At 56.7% G+C, this 23,481-nt stretch overlaps 13 protein-coding genes across 13 annotated transcripts; 6 read left to right on the forward strand and 7 right to left on the reverse strand.

The window, feature by feature from the left end:
• Positions 1-14: 14 nt before the first annotated feature.
• Positions 15-1,115, reverse strand: PHSY_006336 (vacuolar membrane protein; the record flags this gene model as incomplete). The annotated part of the gene is made up of 1 exon (XM_012336939.1): positions 15-1,115. One exon carries the CDS (start codon positions 1,113-1,115, stop codon positions 15-17), a length of 1,101 nt encoding a protein of 366 aa, XP_012192329.1.
• A 50-nt stretch (positions 1,116-1,165) lies between these two features.
• On the reverse strand, positions 1,166-1,800 carry PHSY_006337 (hypothetical protein; the record flags this gene model as incomplete). The annotated part of the gene is made up of 2 exons (XM_012336940.1): positions 1,166-1,515; positions 1,671-1,800. 2 exons carry the CDS (start codon positions 1,798-1,800, stop codon positions 1,166-1,168), a joined length of 480 nt encoding a protein of 159 aa, XP_012192330.1.
• A 325-nt stretch (positions 1,801-2,125) lies between these two features.
• PHSY_006338 (RING finger membrane protein) lies at positions 2,126-2,476 on the forward strand (the record flags this gene model as incomplete). Its single annotated transcript, XM_012336941.1, has 1 exon — positions 2,126-2,476. The coding sequence occupies one exon, from the start codon at positions 2,126-2,128 to the stop codon at positions 2,474-2,476; it is 351 nt and encodes a 116-aa protein (XP_012192331.1).
• Positions 2,477-2,807: 331 nt separating this feature from the next.
• Positions 2,808-3,377, reverse strand: PHSY_006339 (hypothetical protein; the record flags this gene model as incomplete). The annotated part of the gene is made up of 1 exon (XM_012336942.1): positions 2,808-3,377. The coding sequence occupies one exon, from the start codon at positions 3,375-3,377 to the stop codon at positions 2,808-2,810; it is 570 nt and encodes a 189-aa protein (XP_012192332.1).
• Positions 3,378-4,322: 945 nt separating this feature from the next.
• On the reverse strand, positions 4,323-4,580 carry PHSY_006340 (hypothetical protein; the record flags this gene model as incomplete). Its single annotated transcript, XM_012336943.1, has 1 exon — positions 4,323-4,580. The coding sequence occupies one exon, from the start codon at positions 4,578-4,580 to the stop codon at positions 4,323-4,325; it is 258 nt and encodes an 85-aa protein (XP_012192333.1).
• Positions 4,581-5,061: 481 nt separating this feature from the next.
• On the forward strand, positions 5,062-5,387 carry PHSY_006341 (succinate semialdehyde dehydrogenase; the record flags this gene model as incomplete). The annotated part of the gene is made up of 2 exons (XM_012336944.1): positions 5,062-5,181; positions 5,307-5,387. 2 exons carry the CDS (start codon positions 5,062-5,064, stop codon positions 5,385-5,387), a joined length of 201 nt encoding a protein of 66 aa, XP_012192334.1.
• A 154-nt stretch (positions 5,388-5,541) lies between these two features.
• Positions 5,542-8,904, reverse strand: PHSY_006342 (PHD-finger motif containing protein; the record flags this gene model as incomplete). The annotated part of the gene is made up of 1 exon (XM_012336945.1): positions 5,542-8,904. One exon carries the CDS (start codon positions 8,902-8,904, stop codon positions 5,542-5,544), a length of 3,363 nt encoding a protein of 1,120 aa, XP_012192335.1.
• An 810-nt stretch (positions 8,905-9,714) lies between these two features.
• PHSY_006343 (hypothetical protein) lies at positions 9,715-10,359 on the reverse strand (the record flags this gene model as incomplete). Its single annotated transcript, XM_012336946.1, has 2 exons — positions 9,715-10,211; positions 10,296-10,359. 2 exons carry the CDS (start codon positions 10,357-10,359, stop codon positions 9,715-9,717), a joined length of 561 nt encoding a protein of 186 aa, XP_012192336.1.
• Positions 10,360-11,225: 866 nt separating this feature from the next.
• PHSY_006344 (ROM1/2 protein) lies at positions 11,226-15,020 on the forward strand (the record flags this gene model as incomplete). Its single annotated transcript, XM_012336947.1, has 1 exon — positions 11,226-15,020. The coding sequence occupies one exon, from the start codon at positions 11,226-11,228 to the stop codon at positions 15,018-15,020; it is 3,795 nt and encodes a 1,264-aa protein (XP_012192337.1).
• Positions 15,021-15,564: 544 nt separating this feature from the next.
• Positions 15,565-17,430, forward strand: PHSY_006345 (DNA mismatch repair protein mutS; the record flags this gene model as incomplete). The annotated part of the gene is made up of 1 exon (XM_012336948.1): positions 15,565-17,430. One exon carries the CDS (start codon positions 15,565-15,567, stop codon positions 17,428-17,430), a length of 1,866 nt encoding a protein of 621 aa, XP_012192338.1.
• A 170-nt stretch (positions 17,431-17,600) lies between these two features.
• On the reverse strand, positions 17,601-19,499 carry PHSY_006346 (hypothetical protein; the record flags this gene model as incomplete). The annotated part of the gene is made up of 1 exon (XM_012336949.1): positions 17,601-19,499. One exon carries the CDS (start codon positions 19,497-19,499, stop codon positions 17,601-17,603), a length of 1,899 nt encoding a protein of 632 aa, XP_012192339.1.
• Positions 19,500-19,905: 406 nt separating this feature from the next.
• PHSY_006347 (II DNA helicase) lies at positions 19,906-20,718 on the forward strand (the record flags this gene model as incomplete). Its single annotated transcript, XM_012336950.1, has 1 exon — positions 19,906-20,718. The coding sequence occupies one exon, from the start codon at positions 19,906-19,908 to the stop codon at positions 20,716-20,718; it is 813 nt and encodes a 270-aa protein (XP_012192340.1).
• A 1,654-nt stretch (positions 20,719-22,372) lies between these two features.
• PHSY_006348 (hypothetical protein) lies at positions 22,373-23,413 on the forward strand (the record flags this gene model as incomplete). Its single annotated transcript, XM_012336951.1, has 3 exons — positions 22,373-22,855; positions 22,939-23,233; positions 23,316-23,413. 3 exons carry the CDS (start codon positions 22,373-22,375, stop codon positions 23,411-23,413), a joined length of 876 nt encoding a protein of 291 aa, XP_012192341.1.
• Between the last annotated feature and the right edge of the window lie 68 nt (positions 23,414-23,481).

Here is a 23,481-nt window from a genome sequence, read left to right on the forward strand (position 1 = left end):
CGTCCATCTCTCCTTCAGAAAGTCAAGTCCGACTGTCGGCGAAGCAGAGCCGGCAAACGCAGCTTGGCCTCGGATCCCACCGTTGCGCGGCGACGCGTGGCCCTGATATCAATGACCTTGACCCCCGTCGTGGGCAACGAGAACAGATCGCTTACGGCACGGTGGTGACCGAGGCGGTGTCGCTTGCGCTGAACTTCCAGTTCCCGAATGATGTCATCTTCCTGCTCCTTTTCGTCCGGGGACCTGGTGGCGGGAGGGGTCACGACGGCTTCGAGTCCTGCAAAAGCACCCGGGTTGGCACAGATGGGCATAGCAGGACGCACAAAGTGGAGATGGGCGTCGAAGGGATCCTTGCCGTCTTGCCCTTGCTCCGAGGCCGACGAGATTGGACTGGGGTCCTCAAAGTTGTCGAAAACCATCGTATCGTGATCGTTTCCTGACAGACTGGGTGGGGCCAGCCTTGAACCCCGACGTCGGTGCTTGAGACTCTGCTTGTTGTTGCTTTGGGGATAGCGGCCCTTGTGCTGTGGCAAATCTTCGTTGTCGAGCTCCATCAGAGGAGCACGATTGTCGAGATGGCGACCTCGATTGAAGCAGTGTTCCACCTGCAGTGTCGAATGGATACGCTTCTTGTCAACGTCATTGACGTAGCGCTGAAGGCGATGGTGGGTGGTCGTCTGTTCGGGAAGCAGAAGTGGCTTGGTGTGACGTTCTCGACCTCGAGTGTTCTGGTCTTGAGCCTGACGATCAGCGTCGTCATTCTCGTCGTCGCTGCTGTCCGTGCAATCGACGAGGAGATCGATGTCATCCTTCTTGCGTCTCTCAAACAGAGGAGAAGGTCTTCTCTCGCGTGCATGGACGCTGCCAATATCGAGATCCAAATGACGATCCGAGTGTCTGCGCTCGAGACCGGTTCGGATCGGGATAGCTGTCTGCTGCTCCTCGATGACCTGGATCTCGTCCGCCAGATCCGACATGTTTGCCTTCGAATAGTGGTCGTGACCACCAGCGATCTGTCTGTTCACGTTCGCTTGAGGCTTGAACGAGTCCGAGTAGCTTCGTCGTGTTACATTCGGGCGGACAGGCAGACAAAGATCTTCGGTGGTAGCGAACATGTCGTCGGCGTCGTTTCCTCGCGGAAAGATGCTGAGATGACAAGGAGGGCTTAGGACGGGAATGCCAATCCTGCAGCAAGGCGAGGGGCGACGTTGGCGAGTTGTGTCTGCTGGTGAGGCTGATAGGTGTTGAGATGAGGTCGTTTCGATGGAAGAGGAGCAACAGGAATCCGACGAGCAAAATAGGTGCCCTTGGAGGGCGCGCTGCTCAGGCACCGAGCTTTAGGAGATGTCGAGGTAGGAGGAAGCGAAGTTCCAGAGTGGATGACGAGGTGCAAAACGATGTGTGAGGGTATCGCGCTAGAGAGTACTCGAGTGAGAAATGCGTAATTCGGGCTTTTTATGGCTTGGCGACGAGTGTCGATGCGTTGATGCTTGGTGTTGATCCGGACAGACCAGGCTTTGGATGGACGGAAGGGGGAAGCGGATGCAGAAAAGGGGGCCGTATATATCTATCAACGACTTCGAGAGGAGCGAACTTCCGAACGTGCAGCTTGTAGTGATGACTCTGGACTGCGAATCGCCTGGCTTGCATGAGACACTTTTTGCCTTTACCCACCAGCCCGACGAAATCAAGGGTGTGACGTTTGCGAAAAGATGCGACCGCAAAGGTTGCCGAGGCAATGCAACGGCAACGGTACTCGACAGGCAATCCAAGCCAAGTTTCCGTGCCCGTGCTGAGCATGGCAACGTTGTCATCCGAGAGAAGCCAAAAAAAATTGTCCGAGTGGCTGAGGCGTTGCCGTGCTACAATCACAATCACAATACCAAAAATACACAAAGTTTGCGAAACTCCAAAGATTACAGTCACAATCACATTCGCCGTCCCAATCACTTCCGCAATCCGCACACAAGTACAAACGCAGGAATACAGCAGGGTGTGCAGTTTCACTCTGAGGAAACCTCGGCAGTCTCTGCATTCCGCATGGCAAGGTTGAAATGAAAGTCTGGGCCGGCCCGAGCGAGCCCAGATCGCAGGTAAAATGGGGTCCCGGCTCGAGCAGTCAAAAATGAACGAACCGGCGCAAAGCGATCGCAAAGCAAATAACTGCCCCAGCAAGAGGCCGATCGAGAAGGGCACGGGAAGTCGCCGAAGCATGCATCACGATCGAGTCCCTCCTTCCGTGCTTCGGAACTCGGGTCGCGAGGAGGACCTTCCTAGCCTTGCGGACAGGCCGGTCGGCGACCGTATTGAAATGAATGGCATCCAAGCGAGGCAACGGGACCAAGCGGCAACATCCGGATCATGGCAAAAGAAGAAGAAGAAGAAACGGAAACTGAAAGCATGCTCGAAGGAGCAGCGGTGGGTCCAGACGCAGGGATCGGCTGGCGAGGTGCGGGACGAGAGTGTCAACGGCTAGTTACCGAAAAAAGCCGTGGCTTCGTGCCTCCGTAGGCTGTGCAGACCTGTGCTGAGATCTTGGAGAACGGTGGGAAGCGATCCCACACTTACACATAAACATAAAGTACAATCAGTGCACGGCGCGGACCGGACAGCGCCGTTGAGGCAGGCGGTGAAGTTGCTCGTGGTGGGACCATGCATCTGATCACTTTTGCGTCGTCACAAGCACGTATCCACCACACACATGCATCAAACGAAACACATCCGGCGTCAAACTTTGAAAAGCGTCGTCGTTGCAGACCAATGCTCTTCGCGGCAATGGTGCCGAGATCGCTTGCTTACCTTTGCCATCAAAGTATAGTGGGGTACGGGGTGTGCTGTGCTGCGTACGTCACTTCCACCCGCCTACTGCGTCTGCACGAGCTGCTTAGCGTGCAGCTGCCACCACTGTAAATCTTCTGACAATGACTTGACATCTCGGCTAAGGTCACGGCAAAGCGGAAGCATGTACAGTATGCAGTTGGATGTGTGGCTTTTTCGCGCGCCTTCCCTTTTTGGGGTGTGAACCTGATCCTCTGCTGAGAAAATGTGTGCACGTTGCGTGCGAGTCTCGAAGCTAAACGAAGAAAATGTCGTTGTTCTGGCTCTTCGATGTTGAGAGTATGAGCTACAATGCGGCACGCACAAGCTCGAGGGAGGTGGCTGTGGAAGGGTGGCTGACGGTGGTGGCACTCCGAACCCTTTTTCATCTTTTCTTCTTCTTCCTCCCACGATCCGAAGGCTTCCGAATGTGGGGTTGCACAACGTTCCGAATTGCGGAGCATCGACTCGTTTCTCCCACGGTACGTCTCCTTCCCTTTGTTCTCACCTTTTGCACCCTTTGTCTGGCACGTCAAAGCTTCGCCAGTTCTCAAGTTCATCCTCAAACTTCTCACAAAGCCAGGTAGTAATGCCACACTCGTTCCTAGTTCGAGAAATGTAATGCCTGAGGATACGACTCAATGAGCGAGTGGAACAGATTGCCTGATTTTGCTTGGTTGATTTGGGCTGCGACAGCGGATAACGATCCGACAGGAGCTTGCATGTAAGCAACAGGACTGGGTCAATCTCGCTGCAAGCGATGCCCGTTCATTGCTTCAATGATACAGACACTGCAAGCAATTCCAGCGACGCTCACACCCCTTGTTTGCATTACAAACAAACAGTTTGTCAGACCTCATCCTTTCCATCGGCTGTGCCGCCGAGAACGGTACCAATGCGCCGAGTCCCAAAACGATACTGTCACGGTCGATGGGCAGAATTTCGTTGCACTGAAGACTGCACAACCGATTCTTCCGTCTGTTGCCTGGCGTTGAAAGTTTCCTCCCCGCCAACGAGGAGTGAGCGGTGGCTAACCGATCTGGTCGTTGCTGCTCCGCGAGAACAACCTCATAGCTGCTTTTCGATCTCGATTTGACCGCCGCACTCGGTCACTCGGCAACACTTTTCTTGGTACCCACAACGTCGCTGCCATCGGACCTCGGCCTCGAATAGCATGATGTGCCAAGACTTCCAAAGTGTTCGCAACCGAGCCTCGAGCCCCCGAAAGGAGTAGACTCCCCATTTCATCCCGAAATGCGGTGATGCACCCGAGAGAAAGGCGGCAAAGTGCGGAAAAGTTGGGCGCTGCAGCGAATCGCGTGCGTCAACGTGGAAGCTGGCGTCGCCTTCTGTCACCTCTACAATGTTTTATCTACAGGATACTGTACCCTTCACACGGCTACGGCCGCCGCCTTCCGAGTTACGCAAGATTGCGTGAACCCCAATTTCTCTTTCCTGGGCAGTTCGCAAAGGGGAGGAGGTGACTCAGCCGTGATTATCGGCTCTCAGGTCCAGAACCCAATAGCAGCCTTTCCAGGGCCAGGGCGGAAGAGCCGAAGTCGAGGCTTCGATCGAGCAGCAGACACGATAAGCTCGCAAAAAGTCTGGAACTCTGTGCTGAGTGAGCAGCGTTTCCGTCGATAACACCCAAAACAAAAGGAAGAAAAGCCTACATGATAGGTCGCGGCCTTGACCGAAGGATCCCATCGCCAACACCACAACGCTGAGATGGTCGAGGCAGAGAGCCGCTGTACGGTGTGCATCCGGCTCAAAGCCGAGGTCGACATCAATACTGCCCTGCTCCTCAGAAACAAACTTGAGCGAGGTTGACTGTCTCAAGCTCGAGTGCGTCGTTCCTCGGGACCCGGAAGGCGTACATGCTAGTCAAAGTCGCCATTGTGCCGACACCTTGTGTCGTTTTTCACTTGGTGAGGAACAGAGAAGTCTGAGCTTGGTGCGGCACCAACCGCAGCTTTACACACTCGCAGCAAGAATGCTTTGAGGCTCAAAGCATACACAACAGTACGAGCAGACATAAATGGTCTCAACGAAGACAAAAGAGTGGCGTGATGAGCTGCCAGCACATTATGCGAGCTCGTCGGTCGCACCGACGTTTCATCGAGCGACGACGCTCGTCCTTCATGTGAAATCGATCATCTCGAAGTCGTTGTCGATGCGCAGCGTCGAGCGAATGCGGCTAGCCAGCAAACAGTTTACGGAACATCTTCACATAGAACACGGAATATGAAACTAGCGGACCCCCGGGCCACACTCGTCGCACCTAGGCATCAATCAAGGCTTCGCTCGGTCATCCCACGGAACGCCTTTGGCTCCGCAATTGGAATTCTGAACGTTGGTTCAAAGGTAGGTGGAGACGACACTCGATTGTACCATAAACCATCTTCACCAGAACAAAGCCTTGCAACCTTGTCCGAGACACAGTTCGTCGGGCACCGGCCATCACCGCCTATTCCACCGGTAATGCTTAGGACAGCCTTCTCTGCCTCACCGATGAGGTCGCCTATGCCAAGCTCAACCGTCTCTCCTCGGTTCGAACAACCATCCGCTAACATTCATCGCCAAGCCTCACACTCCAGCGGCGGACAGTTCCATCCCTAAGAATAGGATCAAACTGAGGAGTCGAATCAAGGGCACGTATGGATACAATTCAATTCCAGGTGGGGAAACAAGGTGCGTGCCGGTCACGGAATGACACGGCAACGGTCAGGGACTTTGTATGTGGGTCGGTGGAAGCTCGACGACTTCCGCTTTTGCGGCCGAGTTGCCATCTTGCTTGGGTTCGGCTTTTCCGCCTGCGACAGGCGATGCTTGCAAACCGAGCTCCAGTGTACGCAAAGCACTGGCAGCTGCAACACCGGGTTTCATTGCTTCGTTGCCATTTGCTGCATCGCCATCAATCGAGGAACGAGCGGCGACATCGACATCACGAGGGGCGTCCTGCTTTGCGGCCTCGCTGGTGCTGCCGGGCCCGGCTGGTGAGGCTTGTAGGCGCGACGGCGAGCTCAACAGCGTCTCTGCAGGTGCAGGTGCGGCAGCTGCGGCGTTGTTCGGCGAAGCAATCGCTGCTGCTCCCGACGCACCAGCTGCCGAAGAAGCGGGCGAGAACACGTGTCCGAATACGTTGCCCAAAGCCGTGACCGAAGGTGCGTTAGGTGCTGCCGCCACAGCAACGTCGGCCGAAGCGGAGGATGGATGCAGCGTCTGAGCCGTTGCGCCGAGGCTAGCAAAGTGCCCCGAGGTCCCACGGCTGGCCGAGGGACTCGAAGCACGAGCAGGTCCTAGGCTGAACCCATTGGTGGGCGGATCGCCATTCCGCGAGGCCGAGGAATCGTAAGGTCGAGACAAGGGCGATTTGGCCGGAGTGTGGCGCATCGGAAACGAACCGGACGGCTGAGAGGGTCGCCGGAAACCAGGGCTTCCCAATGTGGCTCCACACGACGGGGAGCGTGGTGACATGGCGCTAGCCCCGTTGCCCTGCGCGGCTGATGCAGGACTTGGAGAGGCACCACCAGACGAAGGCGAGCGTGGCGAGCTGATTGCAGGCAGCTGCGGCGGCTGCGTTGGTCGTCCCATGCCGAGCGCTGGACCGTTTTGGGATTGCCGAGCCGAAGCATTGCTTCCATTGGTGGGCTTGCTGGAGGGAGCAGTAGGAGCGAGGCCGCCTATGCTGGCAGCCGGAAGCAGAGGCCGTCCGACAGTCGACGACGCATCGTTGGCTCCGTTCGGCACAGAGTGACTAGAGGGAGGCGGAAGCTGGCCCAGTCCGGTCTTTGCAGGAATGGGTCTGGATGCTGCACCTGACGAGGTCAACGCACCCGTCTCGGCGGGCTGTGCACCTGCGGTAGGAGGTCGCAAGTTTTGCGGAGCAGGTGTGGGCTTTGCAAGCTCATCGCTGACGGCGCGGATAGACGGATTGACCGATGCTGGATCTTGCATCTTGACCGGCTCGGCGGCCTTGCCGCTGGACACGAGCTTGATCTTTGGCCTCGGCGATTCTGCTTTACCATCCAACGCGACCGCCTCACTCGCCTTGCGTGAAGGAGACTCTGCTCCATCGCTCGTGCGTTTGTTGCTGCGCGGACTCGACTTGTCGCGTCGTGAAAGGATGCCAGGATGCGGAGCCGGCGTGCCCGCCGAAGGCGGACGGCACTTGGAACAGAAAAAGTCGACGGATTCCCAGTCTCGCTTCTTCTTGAGACCGAGGATCTGTTTGTCAAAGCTGTCCCAACACTTGATGTGTTGCCAGACGCCGCATTGCTCGCAGCAGACAATCTCATCGTCCTCGTCAGGCGGACTGATGGCGGCTTTGCCGCAGACTTCGCAGTTGAGCTCCCATTCCTCCTCCTCTTCCGCAGCAGCGCCTTTGACGGCTAGCGAAGAATCTTCTGGCACGGGCGTCGACTCCTTTGAGGGTGGCGGGATGCCTCCGTTGGCGATGATCTCCTCGCGTCGGCGGATGCGTTCCTGACGTTCATTTTCTCTTCGTTCGCGCTCCTCCTCTTCGCGAATGGCTTTGGTCTCGATCTCGAGCTCGCGGGCGCGCAGACGCTCTTCTCGTTCGCGAAGTCGCGTTTCCCTCGAGATCTGGGCTTGCTGATCCTCCTCTTCCCTCTGACGCTTCTGTTCCTCTTCCTTTCGAATCAGAGCCATCTTTTCCTCCATCCTGGCACGAGCTTCGCGGTCTCGCTCGCGTTCCTCTCGTTCCGACTCCTTGATGGCAATACGGCTAGATCGCTTTCGGTTGGCGAGCGCGAGTTCCAGAGCACGCTGGCGCTCGACTTCGTCCATGGCCTCGAGCACTTGTTCGAGGATCTCGTTGTTGATGAACTGGTGCAGATTCTTCTCGTTGGGGTCCTTCGACTTGGCGAAGCGTTTGGCAAAGTCAAGCCACTCCTGGCGAGTGACGACGATGGCCTCGAACTCGACCCATTCATCTTCAGCGGTGGCGTCCTTGCCAGTCTCCATGTCGTGGTTGTCGTCATCGCCTGCTGCGCCCTTTTCCGCTTCGTCTTCTTTTGTATTACTTGTTTCTGCTTCTGCCCCAGCCTCATCATTCATCTCGACGTCTTTGTCATCTTCCGTGGCGTTGTCCTTCTGATCGTCATCATCCTCCAGCGTCTCGGGCGGCTCGCTGAGCTCCGAGTCGGACGAATAGGTTGCACCTGCCGTCCGCGAAGCACGACCGTTCGAAGGAGTACGAGCCGCCTCATCCTCTTGAGGTGCAAAGCGGGCTGATGTCCTGGTTCCACGTCTTGGTGGTAGCCTTGATGGTGTGGAAGCGGCTGAGTCCGTGAGCGACGACCTTGTTCGCTTGGACGGCGTCGAGCTCGGCGTCACGTCTGATGGACGACTGCGCTTGCTGGTAAAGGATTTTGACGATGTAATTGGTTTCGCAGCCCCCGAACTCGCACGTCGCGCAGCAGCAGCTTCCATTCTAGCCCGCTTGGAGCCTTTCTTGGCGGGCGCACGGGTCTTGGCAGGTGGTTTGGGGAGTGGCTGCGGACGCTGGATCCAGATGCGGTTGTCGTCGAAGAGCCAGTATGCATTGTCGCCGGCATCCCAGCCGATTGGCGACACCCGCCACGTTGTGATGTCCTCTTCCGACTTGACGAGTTTGCGGAACCTCTCTGGGTCCATGAGCTGCCATTCGCAAAGGTCGTGGAGGGTGGCGATCTTGTCCTCCAGACAGAGCTGCGCCCAGTCGATGGGTTGTTCTGAAGTGCCGAAGCGGCTAGTGGCATCGACGTCGCGAAGGTTGAACTGAGCCCTCAAGTGATGCTGCCAGTTGTCAAAGTCGATGGTGCGGTCAAGCGTCAAGGTGTAGAGCAGACGTTTGATGAGATCGGGGACGACGTTGGATTCGTTGTTCTCAAAGTCGAGCTCGAGCGCCTCGGTCTCGAAGCCGCTCATGCCGAAAGCCTCGTCAAAGACGAAGAGGAACTGGCAGACGGCAGCAAACTTCCACATCTTGCGAAGTCGCTTCGTGATCGGGTGAAGCTCGACCACCGGTGCGGCTGCAGTAGCCGATGGACCGGCGACAGCGCCGAGCGAACGACGAGCAGGCATGACGGAGGCGTAAGCGCGCGATCAGCGCTGGGCTCGGGATTCCTTTCTTGAGCTCTGTTGTGCCGTTCTGTTCATGCAGGCGCGTATGGAAAGCGACGCCGCCAGGTTGCTGGCTAGGATGGACGGACGAACTCCCAGCACTAAAGTTGTCAACTTTCAGCTGATCAGACTGATGTAAGCAGTGAATGACAGTCTCCTGTTGTTGTCTGTGGGAGAGGACGACAAAGAGGTCGAGTCCTTGATGATGACGGAGCCGCTTGAATACGGAGGGAAACGGTTACCGAGGTGGAGAAGGAAGATTGGACGGAAAGCCAGAAGCAATGGTTTGTGGTCGTTGCGGAAACGCGCATAGATTTCATTCCAATTTCGGGTTCTTTCTTTGTTGAGATGCCCGATTCCGCGAGCACTTGTCGAGGAATTTTCGACGCACGGAGGCGCGCTCTCGTGACTGATCGGGCGACATCGAAAGACGCGATGCAGCTAATAGGCCCGAGCAGCTCCTGGCTCTCATCGTTCTCGGCTGTTGGCCAGTATGTTGTAGCTTCAAGACGACACAGTCCCCGACGTGGATCGACAAAGAGCTCTGAGCTCTTCGGTGGATCGGCTAGATTCACATCGGTCGAGGCCAGCTGCGTCGTTTCGATGAGCTGCATGATATGGAAGAACGGATAAAATGTAGAATACAGTGCAAGGTGGTCGCGACAAAAAGATCGGCTAAAAGTTGATGAAGATGCGCACATGAGACATGACAAGTCGCGGTGCGTCAGACAGGGTATGTGAAGCGCGAAAGCACCATAAAGATCGCTTGGACTACCTTGTGCGTTGAGCAAGCGGCTCTGGTGCCTGTGCCTTGTCCGCCGAGGCGTCGTTGAGACGGTAATGTGCCAACGGTCTGTTGAGCTCGCCTTTGGCACGACACTTGTACAAGAAACCAACCACCACCTCGCCTTCTTTTGGAGCAGGTTGTGATGCGAAGTGCTGTGTTGCGACTTGGCTCAGGTAGTTGGTGGCCGCGTCGGCATCGAAAAAGTGCGGCGGACATGGGATCTCGTCTTCGTTGGTTTTGGCTGCATTGACGCCGTAGGCTGCGGCAGTCTCGGCAGCACTGCTCTCTGCTGCATTGCGCTTTCGACTCAGACTAGTTGTCAAGGGAGACGCGGCGCGACCTTTGCGCTTGCGTCCATTAGAAGACGAACCCGCATCCTGCTGTGAAGAGTCGATGGGTGGATACGCTTGCGCGAGATCGTAGAAGGAGATGTACGACTGGACGACCTCGGACGGAAGTGCATTAAAGTCGACGACAGGTTCTATTCACCGTTCAGAGTGGCAAAGGGAAAGTTTTAAAAGTCAGTAACAGCTCAAAGCATTTCGGGATCACCGGATGGACGTACCTCGGTCAGTGTCGTCGTGGGCCTTGCTTCGGTCCTTGTTCTTGCTATCGTCATTTGCGACCATGTTGACAATTGGGAGCGCGAGCCAAGAGGCTTAAGATGGAGTAACTGTCGGGAAAAAGTGGAACTGCGGAGGTGTGGAAGTGTTGGAGGATGCTGTTTGAGAGTCAAGAGCGCTGCTGAAGAGAATAGCATAGCCAAAGCAGTCTCCGCACACTGGCGGAATTACGACCCGACTTCCGAGGTTTGTATAAGCTCGACACAGACTTGGCCCGTGGCCGACCGCGCGAGCTTGTCTCGTCCTAATCATTCAGGACAAGCTTAAGCTCGGACCTCACAGTATGGAAGCTGCGTTGTCTCGATCTCATCATCCCAGCCCAGCTGCATCCGCCGACGTTGCTGAAGTGTCGAAGCAAGGTCGATACAGCTGTGTGAGCTGCGCCTGCTTTTGCTAGGTGGCGGCACGCAGGCGTCGCTCAATTTTGAAAGTGGACCCTGAGAAATGGTGTCGCAACTGCAGCACGCCTGCACCCTCGGCAATTCAACTCTTTCTCAGAAACCACACATGTCCTTCGGGTGCAGTCACGAACCAACACTGCATCAGTTCATACAACTTCGAATGAGTTGACCCTCCCCTTCCTGTCACGATTACGCTGACACCGTGACAGCCCGCACATCTCAGCCAGCAGGACCACAATTGTCTCAGCATCAGGAACATCGCATCCACGCTGTCTGCACAGGTCAAGGTCACCCCACCGATTTGCACAGGCAGTCTCTCTAGTGCTCAGCGATCGCGACGTCATCTATACAGACTCGGTCACCATCGTCTTTCAACGCTACATTTCCCGCTCGATGCTTCGACTAGTATAAGATCACTGTCGCCAAGACAGGCCGCCTCGGGTAAGCCGTGCCTCACCAGCTCATCCTATCATGAAGCGCTTCTTCTCTCGCTTCTCGTCGGCTGGCCCGACCTCACCCACCAAACACGCTCAAGATGCACCATTCGACCGATCGGAGGAGCGATCCTTGAGCTCAGCCGCAACTGCACCTCTCTCCTCTTCTGGGTACAGCGCTACAGGCCGTACCAAGGCGTTGGTCGCCCAGTTTGAAGAAGCTTGCCTCGCTCAACCGGTCGCGTCACCGTTCTCTGATACGACGCCAGCGACACCGCAGCACACCATCTCCACATCACCAACCGAAGCGCCGGTCGCACATGTTGCTCCCTTCTCGTCAAGCACTAGGAATGTCTCCAACGATACTTTGTCGCCGTACGTGAAAGCGTCCGTACCAGAACGCGTACCCGGCTCAAGCTTGCCCGATGAGTCCGATCAGCGACTCAAGCATGCTGCTCTGGGCGCGAGGAGCAAACGGAACGGGAAGCGCATCACCAGCGGTCAAGAAGAGGAGCAGCGACAGGCAAGCGCTGGGAGCCACGCCGCCTCATCTTCGTCTCACGCCAGCAAGACGGTCGCTTTTGCACCTTCCCCGCAGAAGCAACGCTCCACTTCTCCTGCTCATGTTGCTCACCTACAGCGTCTCTCAGTGTCTCAACCACTTTCCCGTACCAGCTCATCCGACGGCGATCCTCATATACCTAGTAGCTTTTCACGACCCACCGCCGCCAGCCAAGCGAGATCGAGGACCTGGACAAGGTCGGCAGCGAGCGACGCAACACATCCTTGCGCTTCAACAGCTCTGCACGGTCAACGAGAGAAGCCACCTGGGCGAGCTGCGCGTCCTCCGAGACCAACCCATGCAGCAACAACTCGTGCTCTGTCCCGTCGCAGCTACTCGTACTCAAGCGCCACGGCTGATATCGATCCTCTCGCGATTGGGCCCTCTTCACGTGCGGCTGCAAAGCATCCTCCATCATTCGCAAGACGTGGATCCATGGAAGCTCCATCGCATCGAAGTATGTCTCCGAGCGTGGGCACTGATGATGCGATGGCTGCGTCAGGTCCGCTCCAATTTCCCAGCCGAACATCCCTGTCCATGCGGCTCGGCTACCCTGGCTCAGCCAGCAGTCGACCCACAAGCCGCAGAAACAGCGTCGACCCCATGGCGTCACCGGGCTCCACTCCGGCGGTCGTCTTCCCGCCATCTGCCGGTGCTGCCACTGGATCCTTCGGTTTTCCTACTTGGAGCGAAATGACGCACCAAGAACTCGTCAGAAATCTTGGTCCACGCGAAAGGACGCGCCAGGAGGTCCTTTGGGAGATCGTCGCGAGCGAAGAGCGCTACGTCACTGAACTCGAAAAGGCGAAAGAGATCTACATCGACGCACTGCTTCATCCACACACGTTTGATCCAGAGCGTGTCCTTCCGCCGGTCTCGGCGTCTGCCATCTCTTCTCCGGTCGAGCAACCTCGGTCGCGAGACTGGCCTCCCAATGCCAAATCGGTGGAAATGCGGCCCAGCAGCTCCAACGGTGAAGCAACCGCCTTCGAACCGGGATCGCTATCGAGCACCCGCGGTGATCTTCCCATCGCTGCTCGGTACATGTCGACCGCATCGATAGGCAAGGCTGATCCGAGCGAATCGGCGATTGAATATCGTCAGACTCAGCAAGGTGTGGGCAGTCCGTACTCATCGCAGCGTGCCAGCTTATCAATCCCGGACGGCGTCGCACTCCGCTCTGGTACGTTCCGCTCTCAAGCCGATCCGTCATTTGGCCTTGGGCTCGGTCTCGGCACGATGGCAACGAGAGATCGAAGCGTTGCTGCCTATATGAATGCGCCCACGGCGTCTCAGCCGACGGGCAAGCTCTCCAAAGCACAAAAACTCCGTGGCCTTGCACGAAAAGACAACGGCCACGCGGATCCTCTCCGATTGTCGGTGCCGTTGCCACCTTCGCTCAGAGAGATTCTCGCTTCAATGTCTGACGGCCTCGTTGAGGCACACGGATTGCTTTCCGACGCTTTGAAAGCCAGGTATGAAGAACAGTGGCCTCTGGTCCGAAGCCTTGCCGACGTCTTCATGAAGTACTCCCACATCCTCCAACACTATGCCAGCTATGTCTGTCATCTGCAGCGAGCCATGGAAGAGCTCGAGGAGGCTGGCCTCATGGAACGCGCCTTCCGGGGCAAGCGCCTCAAGAAGGAGCGTCTCAGCAACACGGTTGGCCTCGGACGTACAGTAGCTGCACTCGAGGCATGCGCGGCCGAGCAAGGCTATGCAGGCCTCTCGATCTTTGTTTCCATGCCGTTCCAGCGACTGCTTAAGTATCCATTGCTATTCCAGAATCTGCTGTTCCATACGGACCCGTCGACGCTCGAGTTCGAAAGCACGGTCGCTATGGTGGTCGAAGTCGAGCGACTCGTGCGCTCCATCGAAGACGAAAAGGTCAATGCGGAGGAACGGGACAAGGCGCTCGACTGTTTTGCCCGCATCGATGGCATCACCGATCGCCAGGTGTTGCGACCGCGAACGGACAGGGTGCTCATCGAAGAGCAGGCGCTCTACGACGTAAACGCACGTAGGACGCTATCCGAGTCAGCCCCAAAAGAGGGTGACGCTAATACCCATGCGTCTGACAGCGAAGGTATGGACAGCGGGACCGAAAGCGCGAACCAAAGTGGAGGTTGGAGGAGCAGCTCGAATCAATCGGGACTGAGGGCCGCTTTGCGAAACAAACGCTCGTACCGACGGCTTTCCGACTTCTTGTCGTCAGACGACGTGGCACACACCTCATCCAAGGCGCCGACCATGGGCAGCAAAAAGGATGTGTGGCTCGTCCGCTTCTCGGACGTCGAGATCAAATGTCAGCGTATTGGCGTGACCACCTTGCCCATGGTCAGCAAGGCTGCTCTCCGCACCGCCGATTTCGCTGATGAGCAGGAGGCGAGCGACTTCACCGCACGAAGCAAAGAAAGTCGGGGGCGTCTCAAAGCTCTGCGCAACACGACCTTGAGGGCAAAGACTCGGAATCTCTACAAGTTCCTTTCCGTGGTCGCGTGGCGCACTGCCACCGCTCGCGAGACCGGTGTGGGAACATCCGCCTTTGTCGACGGTCTGCCAACCTCCCACGAAGTCGATGAGGAGGATGGGGCGGATGTCGACGATGGAGCTAGTGTGAGCACCGCAGAGAGTAGCAGCGCCAGCTGTACCAGCTCATCTGACAGCCATGATGGCGTTGGAGGTCAGGCAGGCTCGGAGAAGTACATCAGGTCCACCAAGCTGTCGTTCACCTATTGGGGCGACCGTATCGAGCCAGGCCGCGCGATCACTGGTGGACATGCAAACGCGAACGCTCACGAGCAGCCCAAAACATCGATTGGACAGCGGTCTACGACTCAGCAAGTCGACCACGTTTCTGTGCCCCCGGCCACTACCCACACCGGTACGGACAGCGCCTCTGCTCCCATCGCCGCGTCCTCGATCGGGTCTACGCGAAGCAGCCGGCAGTCTCGTCGCAGCACGCTCGACGGTGCTCCGTCCACACTATCGAAGACTCAGGGTCGGCGCGGGATGTCAGGACGGCTAAGCGAACCCTTGACAGCCTCGTCCATGTCATCCGCGTCCGAGCCCATGCAGAACGCCGTCGCAAGGATGCACGCGAGGCAGCGCAACGAAAAGTTTGGTGCGCGATTGCGTTCCTCGATGGGCAACGGTGCAGACGGCTCCCACGTGTCGGTCAACGGAGCTGGCCCTGACTCCGGCGGCACAGGTAGTGCGGCGTTCCGGAAGGGCAGCATCGCTGCTGCGGCTGTTCCCCGAGCGATCTGACAGCCCGATTCCACGAAAATTGACAGGCGTCAAGGTGTGACGGAGGCTGAATTTCACACGCCGTCGTGAAACAGTGGCCAAGTGCCGTGACGCCTTACTACATTCCTGACGTTGCCAAGTAAGGTGAGACACTAACCAAGCCTTCTACGTCTCTCAATCCTTGCACCTAGACAACATGAATCCTACCCACGGTCTCCATTGTCACCTCCCGTGTATCCCTTGAAGACCAAATCACCGTGTGTCATGAGCGTGGTACTAGCTGGAGACCAGTGGGTGCGAGTTTGGGACCTTGGCGAGAGTGACCGTTGAGAAGAAAGGGTCGTGACGAGGCTGGCCGGAACCTCCACTCGCTTGGCAACTCCTTGCTTTGAGCTCGCAAGCTAACTCTCTGCTGCGATTCCTCGCAAAGGCTATTTGCGTCTTTCCGCAACATCAGTCCATCGCTGAACGGGCGCTCAGCTCGCTCATCGCCAACACCACCATTGCTTCTGCTTTGTCTGCGACACAACCATCATAGGACTTGCGCGGAATTGAATCTTTCGCCATGCAGGTCGCGTCACGCTTGGAGGTGGCATCCTTGGCGCCGCCCTCCAGAGCCACTTCACGTGCATCATCGTACCACACGGTGCTCGACGAATTCATCGATGCTCGCACCGATCAACCAGCTGAATCTCCAACGTATGCGGAACCACCTCGTTCCGCCCCTCTGAACGCCGCGTCCTCTCCATCGACCGAACCAAAGGTCGAATACGAGACCTCCAAACACTCTCGACAAGGCAAAGCCCTGATCATTGAGCACCCTACTCTTGTCAACTTTGTTCCCACAAGCGAGATCCAGACCGCGGTCAGTCAGACAGCCGATCGACTCATTATCGATACCATACTTCCACCAACAGCTGTGCTGCGCGCGAGTGACCAGAACAGTCGTCCTCATGCATATGTCCGATCACCAAACGGTACGGGAGGAGCAGGATACGATGCGAAGGAGGTATTGAGGAGACATGAGGATGAGCTGCGACGGACATTGCAGTCAAAGATGACGAGCAATTACGATCCTACGGGGAGGATCAAGGAGGATATCATGAAGACATTGAGTGGGGTGACGAGGTTCCCAGATCCAGTTGGCATAAAGGGAAAGGAGTACAGCAAGGGGAAGTGTCCCTGTGTTTGTTGCGAGATGGGATGTGAGAATCCGGTTCAGCCTTACAAGGAGGGGGAGATGGTTGCGCCACGTATATCGACCAATGTCGAGCAGCCTCAGCTCGGTACTGCACACATCACGCAACAAGGTATCTCGCAGCCGACTATAGCTCCCGTTGCACCACACCAAACAGTGCCACAGAAACTTACCGAATCGCAGCCAAGCACAGCAACAAGTACGTCGACGCTAGGTCCACAGCAACCAGCACTTGGGCCAGCATCCGAGCCAACTAGTAGCTCCGAACCTATGCACTCGTTCCTGGACATGAAAGAGGCATCGACTCGTCGATCCGGTCATCGAAGATTCGGCTCCTGGAGAGGACCTAGAGACAGCGCAGACGGTACAAGCAGCAAGAACAGGTCATTGTTCGCCTTCTTGACTTTTGGTCGACACAATCGTTCGCGATCGCAACTGGATCTGCCTTCTCGTTCCGAGTTAACACAGCAAGACTTTGCGACGAAGCAGGAGCCACTTTCTGCACCTGCGTTGGCGCCAGCACCTGCTCTAGCTACCAGTTCACGAGATCCGTCGGCTACACACCCTGCAGAACCGACACGTTCGCGATCGTTCTCCGACCTGGTCAAGAGACGACGTAGCAAGCACATCGCTAGTATCTCCGAACCGATTCCACCTCTTTCGACTTCGATCACCTCGCCCACCCTCTTCGACACTACTCCCGAATACAACGAGCCTCTGCCTTCACGATATTCATCATCCGAACGACCCTCCTTTCTCAACACCTTCCCTACCACTACACCATCTCTTCCGGTCAGACACTCAATGGACAGCACACGACCGTTCTTCACAACACCCGCGACCCCACCGCGTCGAAGCAGCAAGTTGTACGCCGTCATCAGTCGACCTAAGCCGGGAGGCGGTGCGCGTACCGCCTCCGACAATCAATCTGTCAGACGATCGATCGACAGTGCGATCCCAAGAAACTCCACAGGTACCTTTTTGATAGGTCAGATCGTTGAGGAGGATGAGCTGGCAGGGATGGTTGGTGCGGGGAGAAGAGAGTGGGATGGAGGGGAGGCGTCGAGAAGACAATCTGCTTTGATGTCGAGTTATCGACCTGCTGCGGGGTCGGAGGTGGGGCAGGATCAAGCTCATGCCGTCGCGAACGGTATGACCGAGCGGGGCAATTCCGACGTGGTTTCGCCGGATGGTATCGAACAGCCTCATTTTCAGATCGGTGTTGCGCTGTAACGTCCCCACGTTTCGTATGGCGTAATCTAAGGGACACTGAAGTGGAAGTCATGTGGATAGATTGCAGCTACTGTAGATGTCCATTGGAACGGTGAAAGATGTGACCGCAGAGTGCATTGCACTGAACCTTTTTGTGTGAAGTTGAATTTCGCCCTCCCATTGCGACCTTGCTAAGCCTCATCCGCGTCGTACCTGGGACTCCACATCTCGCCCTGCACCCAGTCCCTCAACTGTTCCTCGTCCATGTTGGCCGTCTTGCCGCCGTCCCTGGTGACCCCCTGCTTGTTGGCCATCTGGATGCACCTGACAGCGATGTCTCTGGAAATCTCGCGGATCCTCTCCGTGTTCGGGTAGAGTCGCCCCTCTGCGCGCTCTTCCTCATTGAGCGCGTCCGAGAGGGCCAGTGCCGACTCTGTGATCATCTCGTTGGTGACACGTGCCGCCTTGCAGAGTGCGGCGCAGAGACCGATTCCTGGAAAGACGAGGAAATTGTTACCCTGACCCGGGATGAGACGCTTACCCGTCGGAGACGATCCGGCTTCGATCTCGGGGAACGGCGATCCAGCAGCGAACAGCACGGATCCGTCCGTGTAGCGGACAGCCTCTTCGAACGTGCACTCCGAGTTGTCGGTGGGGTTGGAGAGCGGGAAGATGATGGGACGCTTGTTGAGCGTGGCCATCTTGCGAATGACGGTCTCGTCAAAGGTTCCCTTGATCGTCGAAAGACCGAGGATGGCGGTGGGCTTGACGTAGTCGATGATCTCGGCGAGATCCTTGATCTGTCTGCCGGAGTTGTCGTCGCGAGCGAAGAAGACCTTGTGCTCGGCGAGCTTGTCGCCGCGATCCTTGGTGACGAGACCTTTGGAGTCGGTGATGAAGATGCGTTCGCGTGCCTCGTCCTGAGAGAGACCCTGGCGCGTGAAGAACGACATGAGCTGCTTACCGACGCCGACAGCGGCGGAGCCGGCACCAGCCATGAGAATGCGATGGTCGTGCAGAGGTCGACCGGACTCTTTGGACGCGATGCGTGCGGCATTGGTGAATCCAGCGAGAATGACGCTTCCGGTTCCCTGAATGTCGTCGTTGAACATGGGGTATTTGTCCTGGTATCGGTCCAGGAATCGGAATGCGTTCTCGGAGGTAAAGTCCTCGAACTGGATGATGAGGTTGGGGTAGCGAGAGTGGAGCGCCTCCATCACCTCGTCCATGAACTCGATATACTCTTCGGTGCTGGCACGCTCGCGTCTAAGACCGAGGTATAGAGGGTCTTCGAGGTTCTTCTTGTTGTTGGTACCGAGGTCAACGACGATGGGCAGCGTCGCACGCGGGTGAATACCAGCACCCGCGACGTAAAGCGAGAGCTTGCCGATCGAGATACCTTGACCATTCCAGCCCAGATCGCCGAGACCAAGGATACGGGAGCCGTCCGTGATGACGGCGATCCTGGGAGAGCCGGCGGGCACGGGCCAGTTCTCTACGATGCTGGCGATCTTGCCCTTGTCCTCGAGCGAGATCGAGAGACCTTCAGGCCTTCGGTAGATGTGCGAGAACTTCTGGCAGGCTTCACCGACGGTGGGGGTGTAGATGAGCGGGAGGATCTCTTCCTTGTTGGCGAGGATGGTAGCGTAGTAGAGACGGGTGTTGGTCTGACGCAGAGAGGCAAGCATCACGTGCTTCTGGAGGGGAGTGGTCTTGGCGCGAAGCTGGTGAAGCACGCGGAGGACCTGAGTGTTGAGGCTCTGCACGGCAGGGGGGAGGAGGCCGCGGAGGCCGAGCTGGTCGCGCTTCTCATACGAAAAGCCGGTATCTTGATTTGGGAAAGGATCGGAAACGATGCGATGGTCAGCGAGCGAACTCGAATTTGTCGAAGCTGACGATGTCGAGAAAGAAGCGGCCGATGTTCTGCGAGAAGCTGTTCGATGCCGTGAGCTGGGATAAAGCAATGCAGAAGCTGCACGGCGTGGTGTCGATGGCCCTGCGACGGCTTCCATTAAAGCAGCCGTCTGATGCCATTCTGTAGCGGCGCACCGGACATTGGTCGCAACAGCTCGAGCAGATGGGCGAAGCATGTTGCCTGAGCGCGAGGACAGGCAGGCAAGAGGGAATGACGATGGCTTGGTAGGAAAGAAGGAGGTTCGCAAACTCGAGACCATCGGAGTGTATCCGAGCGACTTTTGAGAAGAACTGGGAGCGGCAGGGTCTTTCACGATGCTCGGGAAGGTGCAGGGAAGACGAGACTGGTGAGGCGCCACGGCACGTCAAAAGTGACATTGGGCCGTGGGGTATTCCCTTTGACCAACAGACGCCCTGAGACCTGACTCGACATCCGAAATTCCTCTGTCAAGAACAATCTCGGGCGAAGTCGCGAGCTGGGGAAAAGCCACATTTCGCAAGATTGGGTCCCACGAAATCCAATTCTTCCAAAAAAAAAAAAAAATAGAGGAAAAAAAGAAAGAAGCGGACTAAAGCGAAGCAATGGAACATAGCCCTCTACGTTGGGACGATAGACGCAGCGGTCAAGAGGTCGTGCTCGTGCGAACAGAAACATCTCGATTGAGAAGAAGCAACAAGCCGACCAATGCTCAAACGGCTGATGGTGCAGCTTTGCTGCGCTGGGTCTGCGGAAGCCTGCCGTGTTGCAAAGGCGCTTTTCTACCGAATCAAATTCCCTCTTCGGCAAGTCGCCGAACACTTCGCAGGGATGCAGTCCTGAGCACGGCTGCCAGGACAGCTGCAGCCAGTCAAAAGCCAGACCTCACGGAGCGACATCATGAGATGGTCTCAGGAATCCGTTCGACGACAAGTGAAGAGGACTATGAAAGGAAGAGAACGGCGCTGCGAGCAGAAATTGGCCGGCACAAGTTTCGTTCCAACCCCACATCGGCGCGGTACGTAAATTCCTGGTCGCCGGCCTCGGCTGACCTTTACCATGCAACTGGTGCAGCTCAGTTCTGTGCATACCGACATGAGCCGGTCATGCTTCGGCCTGCGCACCTCCAATCAGGATTCGTCCACGCTGCGTCTCTCCGCATCCGTGCATCCGTCCTTCCCCGCCGGAAAAGTTCGGAAGCATCCAGATGCATCGGCAGTGAAGAAGGCAGTCGTGCAAGGTCCCAAAAATTGACCGAGCTTGCCAAAAACGATCGGAGCGCCGGACCGGTCTACGGCAGCGCACTGCACGCGGTTCTTCCTCGCCGTGTCTTCCGGCACCAAGCTTCGACCAAGAATCTCGTGGGTGAAAGAATTGCCGCTCTGCCTCGCAACGGGGTCTGTATCAACTCACCTTGATTTGTGAAGACATCTCGCAGGTTGGCGGCACCGCCGAACGGGTGCTCCTTGATAGCGCGGTGAATGTTCGAGTCGCGAGGATCGTTGGTGGTCTTGTCATCGGGTGTGATCTCTGTATTTTTGCTGACAATCGGTGAGGCATGAGCCTGTCGAACGTCGGAGACTGATGGCGCCATCTTGTCGATTTGCTGTGGCGGACAAGGTTGCGAAGGTCGGTGAAGCCGAACGTGTATAAGGGCGCCAAACGTATATGCCAGAAGAAAGGCGAGCGAGGCAGTGAACGTCCTTTGGAACAGCAGCTTGTAGAAAGTTGTGTGGGAGCAAGAAGGGGAGCAACGAGTGGGCGGTGTCTCTGTTATATGTGTTTTGTCTATCGGAGTGGTGCGACGCAAGCAAGCTGCCACTGACTGAAGGTCATCTTGCCCCAAGCTGGTCGATGTGACAACTTGCGCTCAATCAGGGTCTCGTGAGCGCAGCGAGATTGCTGGAACCCAACACCTTCTTGCCGAGTGTCTCCAAGTGGGGGCCGTAGCTTTGTCATTTTTACCATATACTTTGTGGATATTTAATAATTTATAAAAATTCCCAAAAGAGTGTTGTCTGTGTCCGGTACCTTCCGAGTTGCACATGGCAGCTCCCACTCGCCTGCAAGGGCCCAGGGTGCCTCAACTTGCCGCCTCTGTCGTCAGTCCCATCCTTCCCGGTCTCGGCCAATAAGGGAGCAATCATTTGAAGGCCACCGTCGGAATCAGAATGAGCTCTCGACCACTCGGAGCTAAGTTGGAGGGTGCTCGACAAGACCCATGTCCATCTCTCTTGGCACCTTGATAAAACGACCTGAACTTGGTCGGACCCTGCACATGAGTTGGTTAGTAGTATGCTCACGATCGCAAAGAAGAAACAACACATCGAGGAGCTCGACGCCTCGATCGAAATAGGCGGAAGTGAACCGCTGTTGGGTTACCGAGTCAGCAAGTGAACGAGTCGGACACGGACGGCGAGTATGGCGCCAATAGGCGGCGAGACTGCGGAAACACTGCCGCCGCCGTCATCATCGTCGCATAGGGCAAAGGAGTTTAGTGCAGAAGTGTCTGCGGTGGACTAGCCGACGTGGCAGGAGGACCGCGATCGACGACAGCGCTTCTGGCAACTGCGAGTCACAAATGCGGGGTAAATGACGACCAAGCCGCTGCAACGCCAACTGTCAACCGACCACGGCTCGATTCGGCTGTGCATCAAGTCGCATGTGGACGTGACGATGTGACGAAGTATGGCTCACGACGTCAAAGTCACAAGCTCTTCAAGCCACGACGAAGACGCCTGCACCTGATTTGATCCGTGAAAGACGATAGCGGGACATTGAGTGGCTGATCGTCCACTCTTCCTGAACTTGTCCCAATCTAATCTCGGCTAGATCGCTCGAGTCACTTTCAGCTCCGCCAGACCCTTCCGCTCACCGTGGTGCCATCGAGCGCGTCTCAAGACAAGGCGATCTTCGATGCTGCTCCGCCTGATTACCGCTGATAGACGCTGAAAGCCCACATCCTCCTTTTGAGAGGCATGTCTTTGGCAGACGCGGGAAGAGACGGGAAGATCGCCCAGCCAAAGAAAATTCGCGATCGTGGATCGTCGCGCACTCGGGCACGCTTTCACAATGCAGAGGACAAGCCCACAGCGCCGCACCCGTGCTGGCTTTCTTCCACTTGCTGAGGATGCAGGTGGGCTTGCCTTGTCGTCGAGAAGGGGCCAGCATGATCCACCGAAACACCATCGTGGAAGGAAGGACCCGTTGACGTTTCGATATTTACGGGATTCGGAGTGGAAGCTTTGGTACACGCGAGGAACAGCGAATGAAGTGCAGCTGACCCGGAATGTGAATTTTCAGATCGACACCAAGCTTGTGCCTCTGCCGTCGTCTTCAACTCGAGCCTCGAAGGTGACAAGGATCACGGTCATGACGGGCGAGTTTGTGACGTCTACAAGTGATGACGCAGCCTCGGGCGGTCCGTCCGACTCGCACTTGAGGTCGGGCATGACGATAGACGAGCAGCTGATCAAGGCCGAGCAGCTCAAGTCGCTTGGCAACAAGGCATACGAGCAAGACGTTTTGACAGAAGCGCTCAAACAATGGCATCATGTGAGTGCAGGTGCCAGCCTATAGCGAGTTCAGCTGCGTCAATCAGGAACACTTTGCTGAACCCGTCCTTTTACTGTCGACAGTCCTTGCTCTACTGTGCTGGAATCAACTCATTCGCTTCTCTATATGGTGCCCGCTCTACGGACGTCGAAAACGAGCGCGCTGCGGCAATCGCGGGCGCCGTCTACAATAACATGGCTGCGTGTTACCTCCGTCAATCCAAATGGGAGAAGGCTGTCTACGCAGCTTCCAAGGCGTTATCGCTCGTACCCGATAATCTCAAAGCGCTGTACCGAAGAGGCGAAGCGTATCTTGAGCTCGGTCGCAATCAACTTGCAGCCAGAGATATTGATACGGCCCTCGACTTGAGGCCACAAGGTAAGCTTTCATCTCCTCCTATGCACCATGAGGATGAACATCCGAGACTGATCTCGCAACCCTCTTCGTTTGCCATGCCTAGACCCAGTCATTCGGAAGCTAGGCGAGCGCTTGGTACAAGCTTTCGAGGACGAGGAGATGCACCGACAGCTCGACACAGCGCGAGACACCTCCGCATGACACCCGGCAAGCTCATCTTGGCTCGATCCGATCTTTTGTGCCGCAGGGAATTCCACGTACAATGCCGC

Source organism: Pseudozyma hubeiensis (assembly GCF_000403515.1).
Source record: "Pseudozyma hubeiensis SY62 DNA, scaffold: PHS58, whole genome shotgun sequence".
Lineage (NCBI taxonomy): Eukaryota > Fungi > Basidiomycota > Ustilaginomycetes > Ustilaginales > Ustilaginaceae > Pseudozyma > Pseudozyma hubeiensis.